This window comes from Amia ocellicauda, chromosome 10 (genome assembly GCF_036373705.1).
Source record: "Amia ocellicauda isolate fAmiCal2 chromosome 10, fAmiCal2.hap1, whole genome shotgun sequence".
In the NCBI taxonomy this organism is placed as follows: Eukaryota; Metazoa; Chordata; class Actinopteri; order Amiiformes; family Amiidae; genus Amia; species Amia ocellicauda.
In genome coordinates this window covers 20,796,920-20,812,767 of record NC_089859.1, presented here as the reverse complement: position 1 = coordinate 20,812,767, position 15,848 = coordinate 20,796,920, and the positions used below count along the sequence as shown (strand labels likewise).

The 15,848-nt window shown below is 41.7% G+C and overlaps 1 protein-coding gene across 1 annotated transcript in view; it reads left to right on the top strand.

The window, feature by feature from the left end:
- calcr (calcitonin receptor) overlaps positions 1–11,952 on the top strand; it is a 54,825-nt gene extending 42,873 nt beyond the window's left edge. Inside the window, exons 11-16 of the mRNA XM_066715478.1 lie at positions 2,285–2,438; positions 3,345–3,405; positions 3,491–3,557; positions 3,707–3,925; positions 4,027–4,068; positions 6,147–11,952. Of these exons, the coding sequence (XP_066571575.1) occupies positions 2,285–2,438; positions 3,345–3,405; positions 3,491–3,557; positions 3,707–3,925; positions 4,027–4,068; positions 6,147–6,368 (765 nt within the window). The 3' untranslated portion in view covers positions 6,369–11,952. The remainder of the gene's footprint in view (positions 1–2,284; positions 2,439–3,344; positions 3,406–3,490; positions 3,558–3,706; positions 3,926–4,026; positions 4,069–6,146) is intronic.
- The last annotated feature ends 3,896 nt before the right edge of the window (positions 11,953–15,848 follow it).

The following is a 15,848-nucleotide window of genomic DNA, read 5'->3' as shown; positions in this document are numbered from 1 at the left end:
TTTTGTCTCCGGGTGTGTGTGTCCCTGCTGATCTGGAAAAGCTCCTCTGGTTTGATGTGGTTGATGCCCTTCATGATTTTGAAGACTTGGATCAAGTCCCCACGTAGTCTCCTCTGTTCCAGGGTGAAAAGGTTCAGTTCCTCAGTCTCTCAGTAGGACATTCCCTTCAGACCTGGAATAAGTCTGGTTGCTCTCCTCTGAACTGCCTCTAGAGCAGCGATATCTTTCTTGAAGTGTGGAGCCCAGAACTGCACACAGTATCCAGATGAGCTCTAACTAGTGCATTGTACAGTCTGAACATCACTGCCCTTGTTCTCAATTCTACACTTTTGACAATGTACCCTAACATCCTGTTTGCCTTTTTTATTGCTTCCCCACATTGTTTGGATGGAGAAAGTGAGGAGTCAACATGGACTCCTGAGTCTTTCTCATGCTTTACTTGATCCAGTTCTATTCCTCCCATAGTGTAATTATAGAGGACATTTTTATTACCTGCATGTAATACCTTGAACTTGTCCACATTGAATTTCATCTGCCAGACCACAACCAAATATTATCCAAGTTTCTTTGAAAAACCTGTGCTGCCAAGATTGTATCTGCTGAGCCAAATTTGACAAGTTTCGGATCATTAATATAGATCAGAAAAAGCAAAGGCCCTAGTACTGATCCCTGTGGAACTCCACTAACAACCTCACTCCAGTTAGAAGCAACTCCTCTAATCGACACCCTCTGCTTCCTATACATCAACCTGTTCATAATCCACCTACTTACATTACCCTGAATACATACAGCTTCCAATTTTAAGATCAGTCTTTGGTATTGTGTTGCTTTCCAATGGACTTGTACCAAGGTAATCCACCAAGGTAATCTTGCATAAAGTGTTCCTTCAAGTCCTGTAAACATTCATGGATTCTTCAGTTTTGTAGTATTAGTGTAATTCTCCACACTTTTTATGGGCAGATCTTCATTGCACACAAGCAGAAACATATCTTCCTATCCAGCTGTTGTTCACCAACTGAAAGACATTGGCTCATCCTAATGCTGAACAGTTGGTTACTATAATTAAACAGCTTTACTGCTGTTGTTTGTTTTGCTAAGACTTTTCTTCCCCTGTGCTCTTGATGGCACTGCTGTTCCCAAGCGGTGGCTGTCGGTGTAATTAAAAGACTATTTACTTGACCGTGTGTCCAGAGTGCAGCACAGAACTAACGTTACAACCAATGGCGAGTTTAACGACATGTGGCATTGACTCCAGGGGGTTGTTTTATCTTCATGGTGTGTTTGGCCGAGAGAGGTTCAGATATATGGGTGTCGTATTGGCGTATAAGAGTATTAAACACCCTTGGTGATACTGGAAAGGGGAAACAACAGGAAAAGCAGCGTACGTGCTTCACAGTGTCCATTCTCGGCATCAGATGCTATTGTGGATTAATTGAGATTAATTGTTTGATATCATCCAAATAGACAGAACAGAACGTTCCCCCATACAATAAACAAACAAACACACTTGTACAAAGACCAGATGCATGCCCACTGGTGCACAGTGTACGGGACTAGTTTCCTCAGAAAGCATTCGCTGGGTTCGTTTCCCACACTCAACCCTCTCATGGGGGCTTCACTTTTGGCAGCCGAGGTGAACAAACAGAACCGATCAAACCGAGGCCAGTCATCCATCGCTCATTTGTCCCCTTCCACACACCACAAACCTCCACCGGGCTTTGAAAAATGCATCTTGTTTATGGCCGTGTCATTTCATTAATGACCTTGCGTTTAAACAAGGCTCAAATATCTTGTGCGCAGGGAGACCGGCTCTATCGTGGTCTTTACGGTGTCGACCCGGAGAGGCTTTTGAAATTATTTTGCAGACCACACACTTGTCAGGGTTCATCTCTTACAACTGGGTCTGCAGAAATGGGAGGAGGAGCGCAAGAGGGAGTGCAGGACTGTTGACATTTTAACTGCCATTTCAGAAAATGTATAGATATCATATTTTTTCTTGGGAACTGCTGTACTTTATTGATATTTTTAATATTGGCCCAAAAACATCCCAGTCTGTAAAATTGACTCTATGTGCCATAACTGCCTTCATTGACAAAAGCGAAAAAGAAAAAGAAAACCATGATGTATCGCCCATCTTTATTAAAGTGTATTTCCTAGTAAGAAGCAGAAGGACAGCGTGATCTTAGCGTTGTAGCGTTGCCACAATACAAGCTCCAACACAGTGGAACACACAGAAGGCATTTTTACCGCAGTCTGCTCAGTTGCCCTGCGTTGTCTTTTCCAGGTGGGCTGCAAGGTTCTGCACTTTTTCCAGCAGTACATGATGGGCTGTAACTATTTCTGGATGCTGTGCGAAGGGATTTACCTGCACACCCTGATTGTGGTGGCGGTGTTTGCAGAGGAGCAGCATCTGCACTGGTACTATCTCCTAGGGTGGGGTAAGTTACCTGCAAGGCATTCAAAATGGCTCATATCTCCCTAGCTGTTATTGTCCGTAGTAAATATGAGTTGTGTCATCAACACCAAGACACAACAGTAGTCGAGGTCATTGTCTGGTCCTCCGTCAACGTCAACTAAGCTGGCATTCGTTCTACTGTTTAGGAGAAGAGACTCCCTCAATCTTTAGTGCGAAATGTGCTTTTTCACAAGAACAAAATGGAGAGTTAAGTAGATGGGGCCACAACATCACAAAGTGTAGTAAAACCCTCACTCACCTGAATGAGCGACTTATTAAAAGCTCAACACACTCCATATTTCCTGCAGGGACAGAGTCAACGTGTGAAGTGAGGTGGGTCTTATAATTCCTCTCCAGGATAAGATTGATGATCAGATCATGTAAGAAAGACAGGCGCAGTTCAATTCCTTATATTTGTAACACTTCAGTCCAAAAGCTTAGAGCTGGACAGACAGTGGGTAATTAGTAATAGGATGAGACAAATATGAATGTTAATGCACTGTGTTTCCCAACCTGGATGTCAAGCAGTACCAGTTCCCATCCCTCCTGGCAAAAATAATGGCCTCCTATGATGTTGTGTAGATGTACCGCTGTATGCCTGTGTACTCGTAGAGAGCGATGCATGAAGGGCAATGGAGCTTTTCTGCTTTTAATCCTGACGGATACATTTGAAAGTGAATTATGTATTTAAGTTATTTAAATCCATCTCAAGAAAGTATTTGCTGCACGCATGTGAAAGTCTATTTTAGGTTAAGTTAGGGCATCTAATTCTCATCCTAAATTGTCTCGCCAGTCGATCAGACTGGATGTTGTTTGTGTCGAACCTGAACACTTTATAGAGATTTGTGTTTCTTCTCTTGAAACTAAACCCTGCTGTTAACATTCACAGGATTCCCTCTGGTGCCGGCGTCCATCTACGCTGTGGCGAGAACAAAATACTTTGATGACAAGTGAGTACGGACAAGTTGCATTTACATTTCGAATGCGATTCCTTTTTCAAAGTCCAATTATTGATTGATTTGTTGGTTTTGGCAGCTGCTGGATGAGCGTGGAAACACAACTGCTCTACATTGTTCACGGACCCATCATGGCAGCGTTAATAGTAAGTTTTTTTCAATCTTCCAGAAGAAAATTCTTTATAATCACACTTGCTTGAAAAAGTTGAACCTTCTCTCTCATCGCGGCTTCACGTCTTTTCTTGGGTGATATTCCTATTCCTATTTATATTCTGATCCCATTTATGTTTTTCAGGTAAACTTGTTCTTCCTGCTCAACATTGTCCGGGTGTTGGTCACGAAGCTGAGGGACACCCATCGAGCCGAGTCCAACATGTACATGAAGGCTGTGCGAGCCACGCTGATCCTCGTCCCTTTGCTGGGAATTCAATTTGTGGTCGTTCCCTGGAGACCTGAAAACAGACTGGCTGGAGAAATATACGATTACGTTATGAACGTATTAATGCATTATCTGGTAAGGATCTAACCCCCCCCCCAAAAAAAACTTGTTAAAGCTGAGCCTGACAAGCCTGGTGTTTAATACTGAAGCCACGCGTTTCGTTTTTCATTCTCCAGGGATTGTTGGTGTCGACGATATTTTGCTTTTTCAACGGGGAGGTAAGACTTCTGAATTTCCCTTTTTCTCATTCCAGTTTTTGTGTCCTGTGATTTGCAACAGTACATGGGCCCAGCTTAGAGGCAAAATAGGAATAGTTTCGGCCATCGCGATTAGCCAAGAATGATGAACGTTTTAAAATGGTAATGAAATCTAGAAAAACACTAGATAAACACTTCCGGGGCAAGTCCAGGTCTCATGACACTTGAGCTCAGCTGGGGACCGATTGGCCTGCTCAAGCCATGGAGATCCTCGGTGAGAAAAGCCTGCTGAGATGAGCCACGAGTTAGCTCCTCCCACCAGGGCTCAGGAACGCACCACAGTCCGTTTATTTAATTTAAATCTAATATGGTGAATCGTTTTCCTCCATACAACAGTCTAGCCACATTGTGAGGTATAGACAGATGGTTCTGGTCGTTCATGCCTTCCATCAGTGACAGTGCTTATTTGCACACCATTGACAACTGTTAAGATTGAATCTCAAGGTAACAATCGAGGAGAGAAAATCACATCTGCATGGATGAATGTTTGGTGACACTATCAGCCAGTAGAGCATGTCACAAACAAGCTCATTATTGTTGTGATTGTTTTCTGGTCTAAACCAGCTCATCCCAGTTGTCCTTGGGTCAATTTTAAAGAGCTGAAATACTATTTGGTTTATAGTCTTGCTTTTATTAATAGAAGGAAGATTTTATTAAGGTTGAATTAGCCGAGAGTTTAAATGAATGATGATTAAAGCCCCACATTTGAACTCTCGTGTGAATTATTGTGTTGTAATTTTTAGTCTAATAGTTTAAAGAAGCTGTTGAAGTGTTAGTCATTAATGCTATTGTGAGTTATACAAGTAGAAATAGAAAGATAACATGAACTGACAATGGAAAAGCTCACAGTCTTTAGTGCTTTCTTTTAGCTACACTGAGCATTTTATCCAGACGGGGTGGGGGCGGGGGGGATACAGACACAATGATGGTTTCAAAGAACTGAACTGATGTATCCACCTGCCTCAATTATACTGTCTCTGATCAGAGATTGTTTTTCAAGGGATGCACAAACTAAACGTTTGAAAAACACATTTTATGACCAACACACTCATTCCAACACACAGCAATTCTAGGCCATTGTTGTTTTTTATGTGTGTGTGTGTGTGTGTGAGAGAGAGAGAGAGAGAGAGAGAGAGGGAGGGACAGAGTTTCGGGACTGGAGGCTGAATATAAGTATAGTAACAATGCTTAAATTAATTATATTTAGAAAAAAAGTACATCAGCTATGCATGAAAAATTTAGTACAATGCAGCGACTAAAAATAGCATCTGTGGAAGAGGCAGCAAGCGGTTCCAGGACTTAGGAATGAAACCAGTGAATGAGGAGCTTTAAAGGGTCTTTGATATGTATGTTTAATAGATAGGAAATTACTCAGTGCAGAAGAAATAGGTCAATTATTAGCTCATGCATGAGCAGTCGCTTCCAATCAGTACTGAGGCATGCTGTAAACAAGCTGGATGTGTCTGCGGGACAGATTAAGTATCTGTGGGATAAAAGGTGCATTGACAGAAGTAATCAGTTTTGTGAGAATATGTTTGTTCTGCTTAATTGTTTGTTCGGCACAACATGAAAAAAATGTTCTCCGTTTTTGTACCCCATTGTCAATGGCGTGCCAGTAAAGCGCTGACACAGAGCGCAGCCATGCTGGGCTAATTGATCCCTTCTTCAGCGATCGGCTGGTTCCTCCAAAAGTCGCATACGTGAACACAATCATTCCCCACTAAGCATGTCAAGTAATTTAAATGCATTACAATGGAGTGTGTGTAGGCTTTTTCAGAGAGGACAAGGACACAGTAAGAGCCGCTGAGCACTGGCCGGCGTAGCTTCAGTGCTTTTCCTAAGGGCACCTTCGTTTAAAACATGCACAGCCCTCCCAGATACTTTACATGTCCTGCTGCCACCGGACCGACCTGTTCAACCGATCCCTCAGACACCGAGCCCGAGTCTTGCAGTACATCTGATATTCACAGGCCAGAGTAAAGAGTAAAACGCACAGCCTTGTTCTGTGTGTAAGTAATGAGCTCTGTTTGGTGCTTTAGGTGCAGGCGGCGCTCAAGAGGCAGTGGATGCAGTACAAGGCCCAGTGGGGCCAGCGGCGGCGGGAGCACTGCTCCATGCGCTCCACCTCGTACACAGCCACGTCCATCACCGAGGTGCCCGTCTACCTGTACCACCATGACTGCAACAGCGAGCAGCTCAACGGCCGGCAGACGGAGGACAAGGAGCTGGAGGCGCTGAAGTCCAGAGAGACGTACGCCTGAGCGACGGACACCAGCGCGATACGAGAAGACGCCAGCGTCGGACAGAAGAGCAAAAACGCACTTGCGCACTTCTCTCTCCGTGGAAAACACAAAACACTCCAATGCCTCGCGTCAGACACTGAACCAGCTGACTGGACACCACCGTTTCGTGTACAGTCTTTCTTAGCCGTGACAATCCCACTGAGAGAGAGAGAGAGAGAGTGCTCATGGAGATGCCGTTTGAAGTGGAGTGTTTTAGAGAAAGAGCTCCGTGTTGAAAGGTGGCGTTTCTGAAGCGGCTGGTCCCCGGCTGCCAAGGGCTGAGCGTTGTCCTCCACCAGGACGGCTGCTCTTCAAATACCAAAGGGTGTGTCGGCCTGCGGACTGCTGCGCTCTTCATCGAAACTGAGCCAAAAGCGTCAAACAAAAATCCTAAGGTGACAAACGATACTGTGTGTTTCTAAGATGAGACGGTAATGTTCCTCGGTGCCTAACTTAAGCCTGTGGGTCTTGTGCATTTTTCACTTGTTTCAGCTTCAACGTCGCTATCTGTTTATTAATTTCCCCCTTCTTTTGTTTTGTTTGAGTTCTGTCTTTCTTTTCCTCCACTCGTTGCGGTCTATTAATCTCCTCATGGCTTGTGCTGTAAGCGCAGTAGTGCATGTAGTGTCTGTGTCACCAGCGGACAGGGCAAAGCAAACGGCACAGTAGACAAACCGAAGGCAACTCTGTGAGACTTGTTACAGATGGTGACTGTGGTGTCACACAGTCAAACACTGTGTTTTCCTCTGCAAATCGTGTTGTTTTGCTGTGTTCATATCAAGATCCCATTCTTCTGCCACTTAGATTTGATTCATGCAGAATACAAAAAGAAGAAGAAAAGAAATAGCTATCTACCACACCAGAATATATACAACAGTAGCTTGACTTTCTTATTTTTTTATTTATGGATATTTATGATTCTCATAAATTTTGCACTTCAGAGAAATAGTATTGTATTTTTTAAAAATAAAATGATGACGATTCTGAAAAGTACATCAGACTTATAGGATATGTCTTTGATTTTGATTTCACTGTTTGTCAAGTTTGCCACAGAAACATAAAAGGTGAGCACAAGCAATAATTATGGCGGTCAATTAGAAACTAAATTGGACAAAAACAGCTCAATGTTGCGAATATCCCTTCCGTGTTTACTGACAAACCTGCAAAGGTCTCCAGTTATATTCTGCACAATGATCTGATTGAATGGATGTTATTCTGGTACTGGTTGCATTAGTGGACTCGACTTTTAGCACACCCATGATTTTCACTTTTCCAATTTATAGTTTAGAAACACTTGATTTGAAAAAAGTAAATTGCATTTTAAGTAGCTTTCATTTTTTTTAGGAAAAAGTTTATTCATTCCAACCATCAATAATAAACTGTTCAATATCACTAAAAGAGACTTCGGTTGGGATTGTGATCATATACTGTATTTCCCAAGAACACAAACATTTTGCTGGATTCAAATAGCGACCGCTAACCGAAGAGGGAAATATAATCCCTCCCATCTCTCCGTTTCAACGTTTGCTTTCAAACCCTTTTATTTTGTGGCTCTTGTTTTGTTTCCTTACACCGTGGAGCACAATTTGTCGAGGTGTAGAAGCATGGGGCAGTATCGGTCCATGGCGCTGTCTTCGCACGCTGTCTTTTCCATCCTTAAGCTACGCTGCCCCCCCCCACCCTCACTGCGCTGCCCTTGTCACCCGCCAGACCGAAGGGCATCCCCACAGACACAGGAGGGAGCCGACACCGACTTGCAGACTCGCAACACTTTTCCATTCCCTAATCTTCACTCTGAGGTATTCGTATTGATTAATTGTCCTCCTATATGGTAGTTAATTAATAACAGGTCCTGTGTTGGTTTGATATATTGTTTTTCCTCCGGCTCAAGACAGCTCCTCGCAGTTTCTCCTCTCCCGTGCCAGGAGCTGTGCCCTCGCCCTGTTTCCAGAAGACCGCTGGCTGCCTGTTGCTGTTTTTTTTTCTTTTCTTTTTTCCCCTTGGCTGTGCAGTCTTACAGATTCTCATTACTGGCTGAGCTCATGTTTTCCTGCTGTCCTGGGGCTCAATAATCACTCTTCTCCACAGAAAAGCTCCCAGGGCGAGCTGCACAAAACACCTTGAGTATCCATGAGTTATATATATTAAATATAGCCATATATTCGGCTATGGGTAAAGTGATCTTAAGTTGTTTTAATGCAACTGGCATCTGGTGTGGACTTTCTTGTGTCTATCTGACAAAGTGAATAGACGACAAAGGATCTGAACCCAAAGAGGTGATGCTAATTGGTTAATTAGGCGCAGCACTGGGACCAAGGTGTTGTTCTCAGAGAGGTTTTTGGAGAGTCACATGTTCGTCCCCACTCTCCTCAAACCTGCGTACTTTCTTTGCACATGAATCGATATATATAAAATATATCCTAGTTGAAGACAATAAATAGAGAATGAATATTTTTGTACTTTATACATATATGATGTGATTAGCGCTGTAGTTCATATGATGTTAAATGTTCACAGATCTGACTTTATTTGGAAAACAAGGCCTTTTTATCACGTCAATAATCAGGCAAAATGATTGAAGGTTTCCATTACTTTGTTTCATTGTTGTTGTTGTTTTGTTTTAAGTTTTTGCCGCAGCCACCTTGGCCCGACACTGATGGACTAGATAGTTTACCAGATAAACATCTCAGTGTATAAAATCACACGCAGCTCTTTTGTAATCTCTGCTGTAATAGAGCAGTCTGAGTTACTGCAGAAAGGATGCACTGAAATGAAAGTCATTATATACAGCGCACAATCTGTGAGATTTGGTTTCTGTTAACGTTTTATTGAATCTGTATAAAACAAAGCCTTTATTTTATTGGAAACGTTAGATAACATATGTATATACTCCTTTTCCCCGTCATGTTCATGTAAGTAATTTCATAAAATTTATTTAAATATACTGATCTGTCTAAATGTCCACTTTCTGTAGCTTTGAGGCGAGGCAGTGAGTTCCCTGGCACAATAAAGGACATACATTTTATTCTAATTAATCAAATTCTGACTATTAAACTTGTGCATTCTAGCTTGTTATGAAGATGAAATTAATCACAATATCCTGGAATCAATTAATCATAAGATCTAAACAACTCTCAGGCCATTGAAGAGTGTCATGAATTTGTATAAAAATAATGTCAATCGCAAGGACACAAACAGAATCTTTTAGCCCCGCTGTCCAAAATATTGTCTCGCACTTTATAGAGGAAGTACAAATGAATAAATGACATGTTTATACCATCAATTGTCAAGTGTGTTACATGGTTAAGCTGATATGTGTTGATTCCTTTACCACGTGCGTCACATTTCCAGAGCACGTCTGCCATAGACAGTCTGCAGTTGCTGTCAAATGATGATGTTATTGTGCAGAGTTCCCCCCAAATCTCATTATTATTATAATAATACATATATGTAAGTCTATACCGCTGTGAGTAGCAGATACAGCCATGTAAAGCACAGCCGCAGCTCTCTGACTGCCTGGGCTGTGTTGAGATCATTGATAACCCGGAGTGTTGATTGCAGTGTGTATCTCCGCCCCGGACTCGTTTATCACCCGTGTGGGTCCCCCCCGCTGCCACCACACTGACTGCACAATTCAGGTGTCCCCCCCCCCCGCCCAGGCAGAGTAAAGCCGGCCCTGGCAAAGGCACCAGCACCTATGAGTGACAGAACCCTTATTACTCAAGTGATCTTCCCACCGGAAAACTAACAAACACACAAGCACAAGAGACAACAGAGATAATAACTGTACAGGAATTCAATTAAGTGGCTGCATGTGTGCAAATCCTCAGTGTGCTTTTCTCAGACACTTCTGCACTCCTCCTGCCTGCCGGTGGACATCTGTAAGCTGCTGCCTTTGCACAATTACACACTGTACTGTACACGGTGAGCTGTGACTCTTGCATTCAGCAAGTTTATCATCTCTCCTTGTGTAGCTAACACCTACAATATTCACAACATCAGGGGATATTTGTGGGAAACCTAAATGTCTTCATTTTATTGTATTTTTGATTTACTTGTCTGTTTTTTGTTTTGTGTGTGTGTTTTTTTTTTATCAAGCATCATTTGGCAACACTCTGTTACACAATTTCTTTATCTTTATCAACTCCACATTATCAATCATAGGTGGCAGACATCATTGCTGATGCAGATGGGGATTGCAAATTAAATACTGTGTATTTGACTTTGACTCACCGGTGGATGCTTTCTTAAGATAATATTTCGTACAATAAGATTGCCACAGCTGGTTCTCCCAATTTTCCACAGAAGAGATCCATACAGATGTTTAGAAATGAGCATCTTACTCTTAGATTAATTTCACATTCATTCCCATGCATCAGTTCCTAATGTTGTGTGCTGGATGAAGAACTATTACTGATATCTCTCTATCTTGATTGATAGATAAGGCACTCACTTCATGTTTGAATGGATTAAGAGATTAACCAATTATAAATCCATTATTAAAAGTATTAGGATCATTGTTATTGAAATATTGACCAGAACGCTTCTGATTGGCTGGATTACATGAACATGCAGCAAAACAATCATACATTTTAATTCAGTGTACCATTATTACTTACTATTACATAAGTATATAATATGGGTCCCTTATCCTATAATGTGACATTTGTCTGTTTATTTTTGTTTAATCGTTCACACTGTTGTATTTGAATGTATTATTTTGTGGGAGATTATAATTCTCTGTATCAGCCCGGGCTCGCTTGCTAATGACACATTCAAGTCTCGGTTCAGTGAATACAATAACACTGCGACAAAAATAAAACACAATACATGCACTAAAGAAAAATATCATTGTAACAATAGGCGCTACAATTATCCCTCATGGAACTCGTGTCACGAAAGCCCTCGACATGAAAACACCGGTGGGTGCGGATCACATCTCGGCACTCATTCAACACAATCTGTTTTGTGTGTTCATTCAATACATTAAACATCGCTCTGTTATCCTTTATTTGAGGGCTGTGCCGAATTATGATTTTGAAAAGATGAAACCTATCTTGTACACATGCATTGATTACCTGTGTTGCCCATTGTATTCTAAAAGCGATTCTATATTCTGACCGATCATTTACTGTATATTCTGGATATGATGTATGTTGTTAAGTTGTACTGTACACTGTATATAGAATGTACTAGAAACCCTGGTGGGAATACTCTGCCAGTATACACCCTGTGGAAGCTACCATTTCTTATTCCGTATATATATTATTATTTTTTCATATTTGCTGCCTGTGTCTGTTTCTCTTTTATGTTGACTGACATGATTGTTGATGTCTAAAAAAAAAAGAAATCCCTGTTTTATAAATGCACCATTGACCAGCTTTTGTGAAAAGCTTTTTCAATAGAAAATATATTTCTAAATGATGTAGCAGTCGTGTTTCTTGACACAAGTGGTTCTTCTGCATTCAAGGAGAGAGGAAAGGAAACGTATTATTATTAATTTATTTTGTTGTTCATTAGAAGACTTACAGCTGTCAAAATATACACATTTCAAGAAACAAAACAGCAGGAATTTTATTCGTTTTGATATGTCACCATGCTGTCACAGCAGCACTAGTGCGATTGAAGAGGGGCTTTAATCTCATGGTGGGAGAGGAGTTTGGGGTCCCGGCCCAGTTTTCCTGTGGTGTCTGAACTGAGAGGCTCATGGAAAGCCCCCTCCTTCCCCACACACCACCAACTAGAGACCCCAAGCTGCTCATTTTGTTTAGTGTTGCAGAAAAAGACTCTTCAAAACCCGTGTCTCTGCAGTGAAGACTGGAGGTAAGTGAAAATCTGCAGCAGCCGTTAGGCACCTGCTGTGCAAATACAGAGAAGAAAGGACTGAGGTTTGGATAATTCCTGCCCACTTTCTTGCCATCAGAGAGACTGAACTCCTGCTGTGGTGGTGGGGGGGGTGGGAGACTCATTTTACCAGGATAGTGTTAGCACCTTTGATTCCCAATTATCTGCCAATTATTTTCCACTCAGTCATTAGCGATATAATCCTTGCTTTTCACCTTTCCATGCCGCTTCTCCGTCCGTTAATGAGCTCGTGGCTCCTGTGCTGTCGTTAACAGAGTCCCGTACGGCAGCTTCAACTCCACGCCTTTTCTGCTTTCATCAACCGCCAGAGCATCGGAAGATGAATTGATAACTCCGCACACGGGGATTGTGTCTCTAATGTTCAAGCCCTGCGCCCACGTAATTCATGCTAATGAGAAGTCGGATTGGGTTGAGAAGAGAATTAGCCGACCTGTTTAATATTCTTTTGTTTTTCTGCGGCCCAGTTGTCACTCAATCACCGCACATGCAGCCGCAGTGACAGTGCTTCAGATTTCCCTCCAGAGTCACCAGCGATGCAGCTGCCGTGTCTGGGAAAGTTTCCAAGATGCTGTTCAGGTGTGTCTTTCTTTTCTTGGACTACGTCAGGTATCAATCACAATGATTGATCACTGTACAAGAACCTCTTCATGGTTAGTTATATTCCCATCTGGACTTGTTTCTTGTTCCCCTGGTTGTCCAGGCCTGTTCCCAGACTGGCAATCACTCAGTACCGTGTACTGATGTCAAAGTCCTGAACATCGAATATATGTGTTACCCCAGTGGAATCTCAGATAAATTATTTAAAACTCCCTTTAATTTTACTACAAGGAGTGGCATCAGTCTGCAGTCATTCAGAGTCACGATTTCATCAGAAAAAACGTTATACGTGTTTTTGCTTTCCATTTTGTTTCGTGTCGAAGTGTTTGTCTTTAAAGCCCGGTCATGTCAGGGTTTGACTTTACAAGGTATGAAGTGAATTCTCCCTGGGATTCAAAGTGCATTTCAGCCCCTGCTCGTTTGTAAAGATGTAGCTGAACAAGTGAGGCTTTTGTACGCATTGCCAGCCACAGTAACGCCAAAATCATGATGGAGTAAACAGGACAGACATGAAGAGACAGCTTGCTTGTATTCATTTACTCTGTTGATGGAGGTATTCATCCACGCGAGCTGTCGTTATATTATAGCTGAGCTCAAGGTTAAGGTGGGAAAAGGGTTTAACCGCACTTATTACCTGTGTTGTTCTGGGCTCCATGCACATTGTAATGACGTAAGACTCGGCCACGTTGTTCATCAAAAACAGTGAAGATGTGTATCATGCTGTGAGGTGAAGTTTCATTTCCACGTGTCTTGTTTTTGGACAATTAAACGCTTTTCAAGCTCTGCTGATTGCAAAAACAAGACGCCACAGCAAAAGCAAATTCAGGCACTGCATCTACTTCATCTCCATCAAGTAAAAGGTCATTACTGGAAATACTGCAATCCTGTGTAAAAATCGTGAGCTGGGATCTCACCTGGGGCTCTGCGAATCTGATATTCCTTTATTGCTCCATGATGTGATTTAAGAAATGCAATGTAAGGATTTCTTCTTTACAACACGATTTTGAATTGAATTGAAGTCTGAACCAACAAAAGTCATAATGAATCTGAGAGGTTTTTGTTTTTAATACGCTGTTTAGTTCTCCAATTAGATCTTCCAGCTTCCAGCTGCAGATATTCATCATCATCAATCATATAGTCTCAAATCTAATTTGGGGAATCACTATTTTGATCATATTTGGGAGATGATGGCTTCAGATTTCAGGGACAACACAGCTCTCCATTTGTCATGTAAAAGATGAGAGTCTCGGTTACTAAAAGCATCAGGGGATGTCCACTAATCCCCTATTCTCACCTCCCTGACAATATGAAACCATGGACTCGTTGTGGTGGTTCGTGGATACAAGTCCCATCAGGGAGCATGAAACATCTCAGATCCTGTTATTTTACAGGAACTGAATACGTGTCAGTGAGCTCCACTTACAGGCTGGGAGAAAATATGGTTAATGGATGAAATCCCCTCTTTTCCTGACAAGTTTGTTACTGATTTAATTGAGAAGCCGGAGGTGTTGACAGATGGGCCGCATTGTGCACTTCACTTCAACACTGTAAATAAAGAACAGTTCCTCGCAAAGTGCCAAGGGAACGGCTGCGGTTCCAGAGAAAAGTCAACGCACACTTCTGTAATTTAGTTGGAAAGTAGGAGTAGTAACAACCCGAATGAGTGTAGTCTTCTGTCAGGGCTTCAGAGGGCTGTCAGAGTGATTCTGTCAGGGAAGCTGAAGTGTGCTCGCTCATTAGATGCCTCTTGAGTGGTTTGTGTCTTTCTCTCCCCCCCCCCCGAGGCACAGGACTGTGTTCTCCCTCCCACACGAGGATCACAGTACGGACCCTAAACTTCCTCTGCACAGAGATAATTCGCCACCAGTATGAAAATTGCAACTTTTAAATCATTATCGCTAAACTGGCAATATGAGCACAGAAGATACGTACAGTCAAGAAACAGAAATATGAATGCATGGCTGAAGTGTATGTATATAAATTACATACATGCATACACAGTATTGTATTTATGTGGTTAGTTTGGGTGTAGTAATGCACCTGTTTAGGTCTAGTTTTGGACTGTTGTGTTTAATAGTTTAGAAGGTATTAATCTGGGACTGACAGCTAGCGGTCTGTGACTTCATTCTTGAAAATTCTTGTAAAAAAATACCGCAGTGTAATTTTACTGATTATCCTACTAAATCAACACTGGCCAAGGAATAGCACTTTCATTGTTCTTGCATTATGGTATTTAGAGGCACAATCACCGACCTCCACATACTAAATCTCCAGTGAATCGCTTGGAAAGTAATGTGGAAACAAACACACATCCCCACAATGGTTAAATATCTGCAATTTGCCTGACAATAGATTGAAGATTAAAGGATGGCTGATATAATCCATTTTTGATCTAAGTATTACATTTAATGACAGATTGTTTTGCTCAATTCTGAATAGTTTTTTTTAATCAATGTGTTATCAGCTGAGATGCTTTGATCATCAAATGTTCTAAATTAGTATTTCACAGTTTATTACAAAAGAAAAAACTGATAACATGCCACAGGTTAACAATCAGTGCAGGCAAATCCTAAGAGAGATCAGGATAAATGAAGAGGAGGTACTAGCAGAATTAAAACAAACAAATCACCTGGGCCAGATGGTATATTTCCAACAGTACTTAAAGAAATGAGGGAGATTATTTATAGGCCGCTAACTCAAATATTGCAAATGACACTTAGAACAGGGGATGTGTCAACTGACTGCAAGACAGCAAATGTCATACCAATCCACAATAAAGGGGACAAAACTGAGCCAGGAAATTACAGACCAATCAGTCTCACCAACATCACCTGTAAAATGTTGGAAAAAATGATTAGACAGAAAATAGAGGAGCATCTTAATGAAAACCATATTCTTGGAGATAGTCAACATGGGTTTAGACGAGGCAGATCATGTCTTACTAATTTTTAAGATTTTTTTTTTTTAACATGCAACTGCAGCTGTAAATCATGTGAA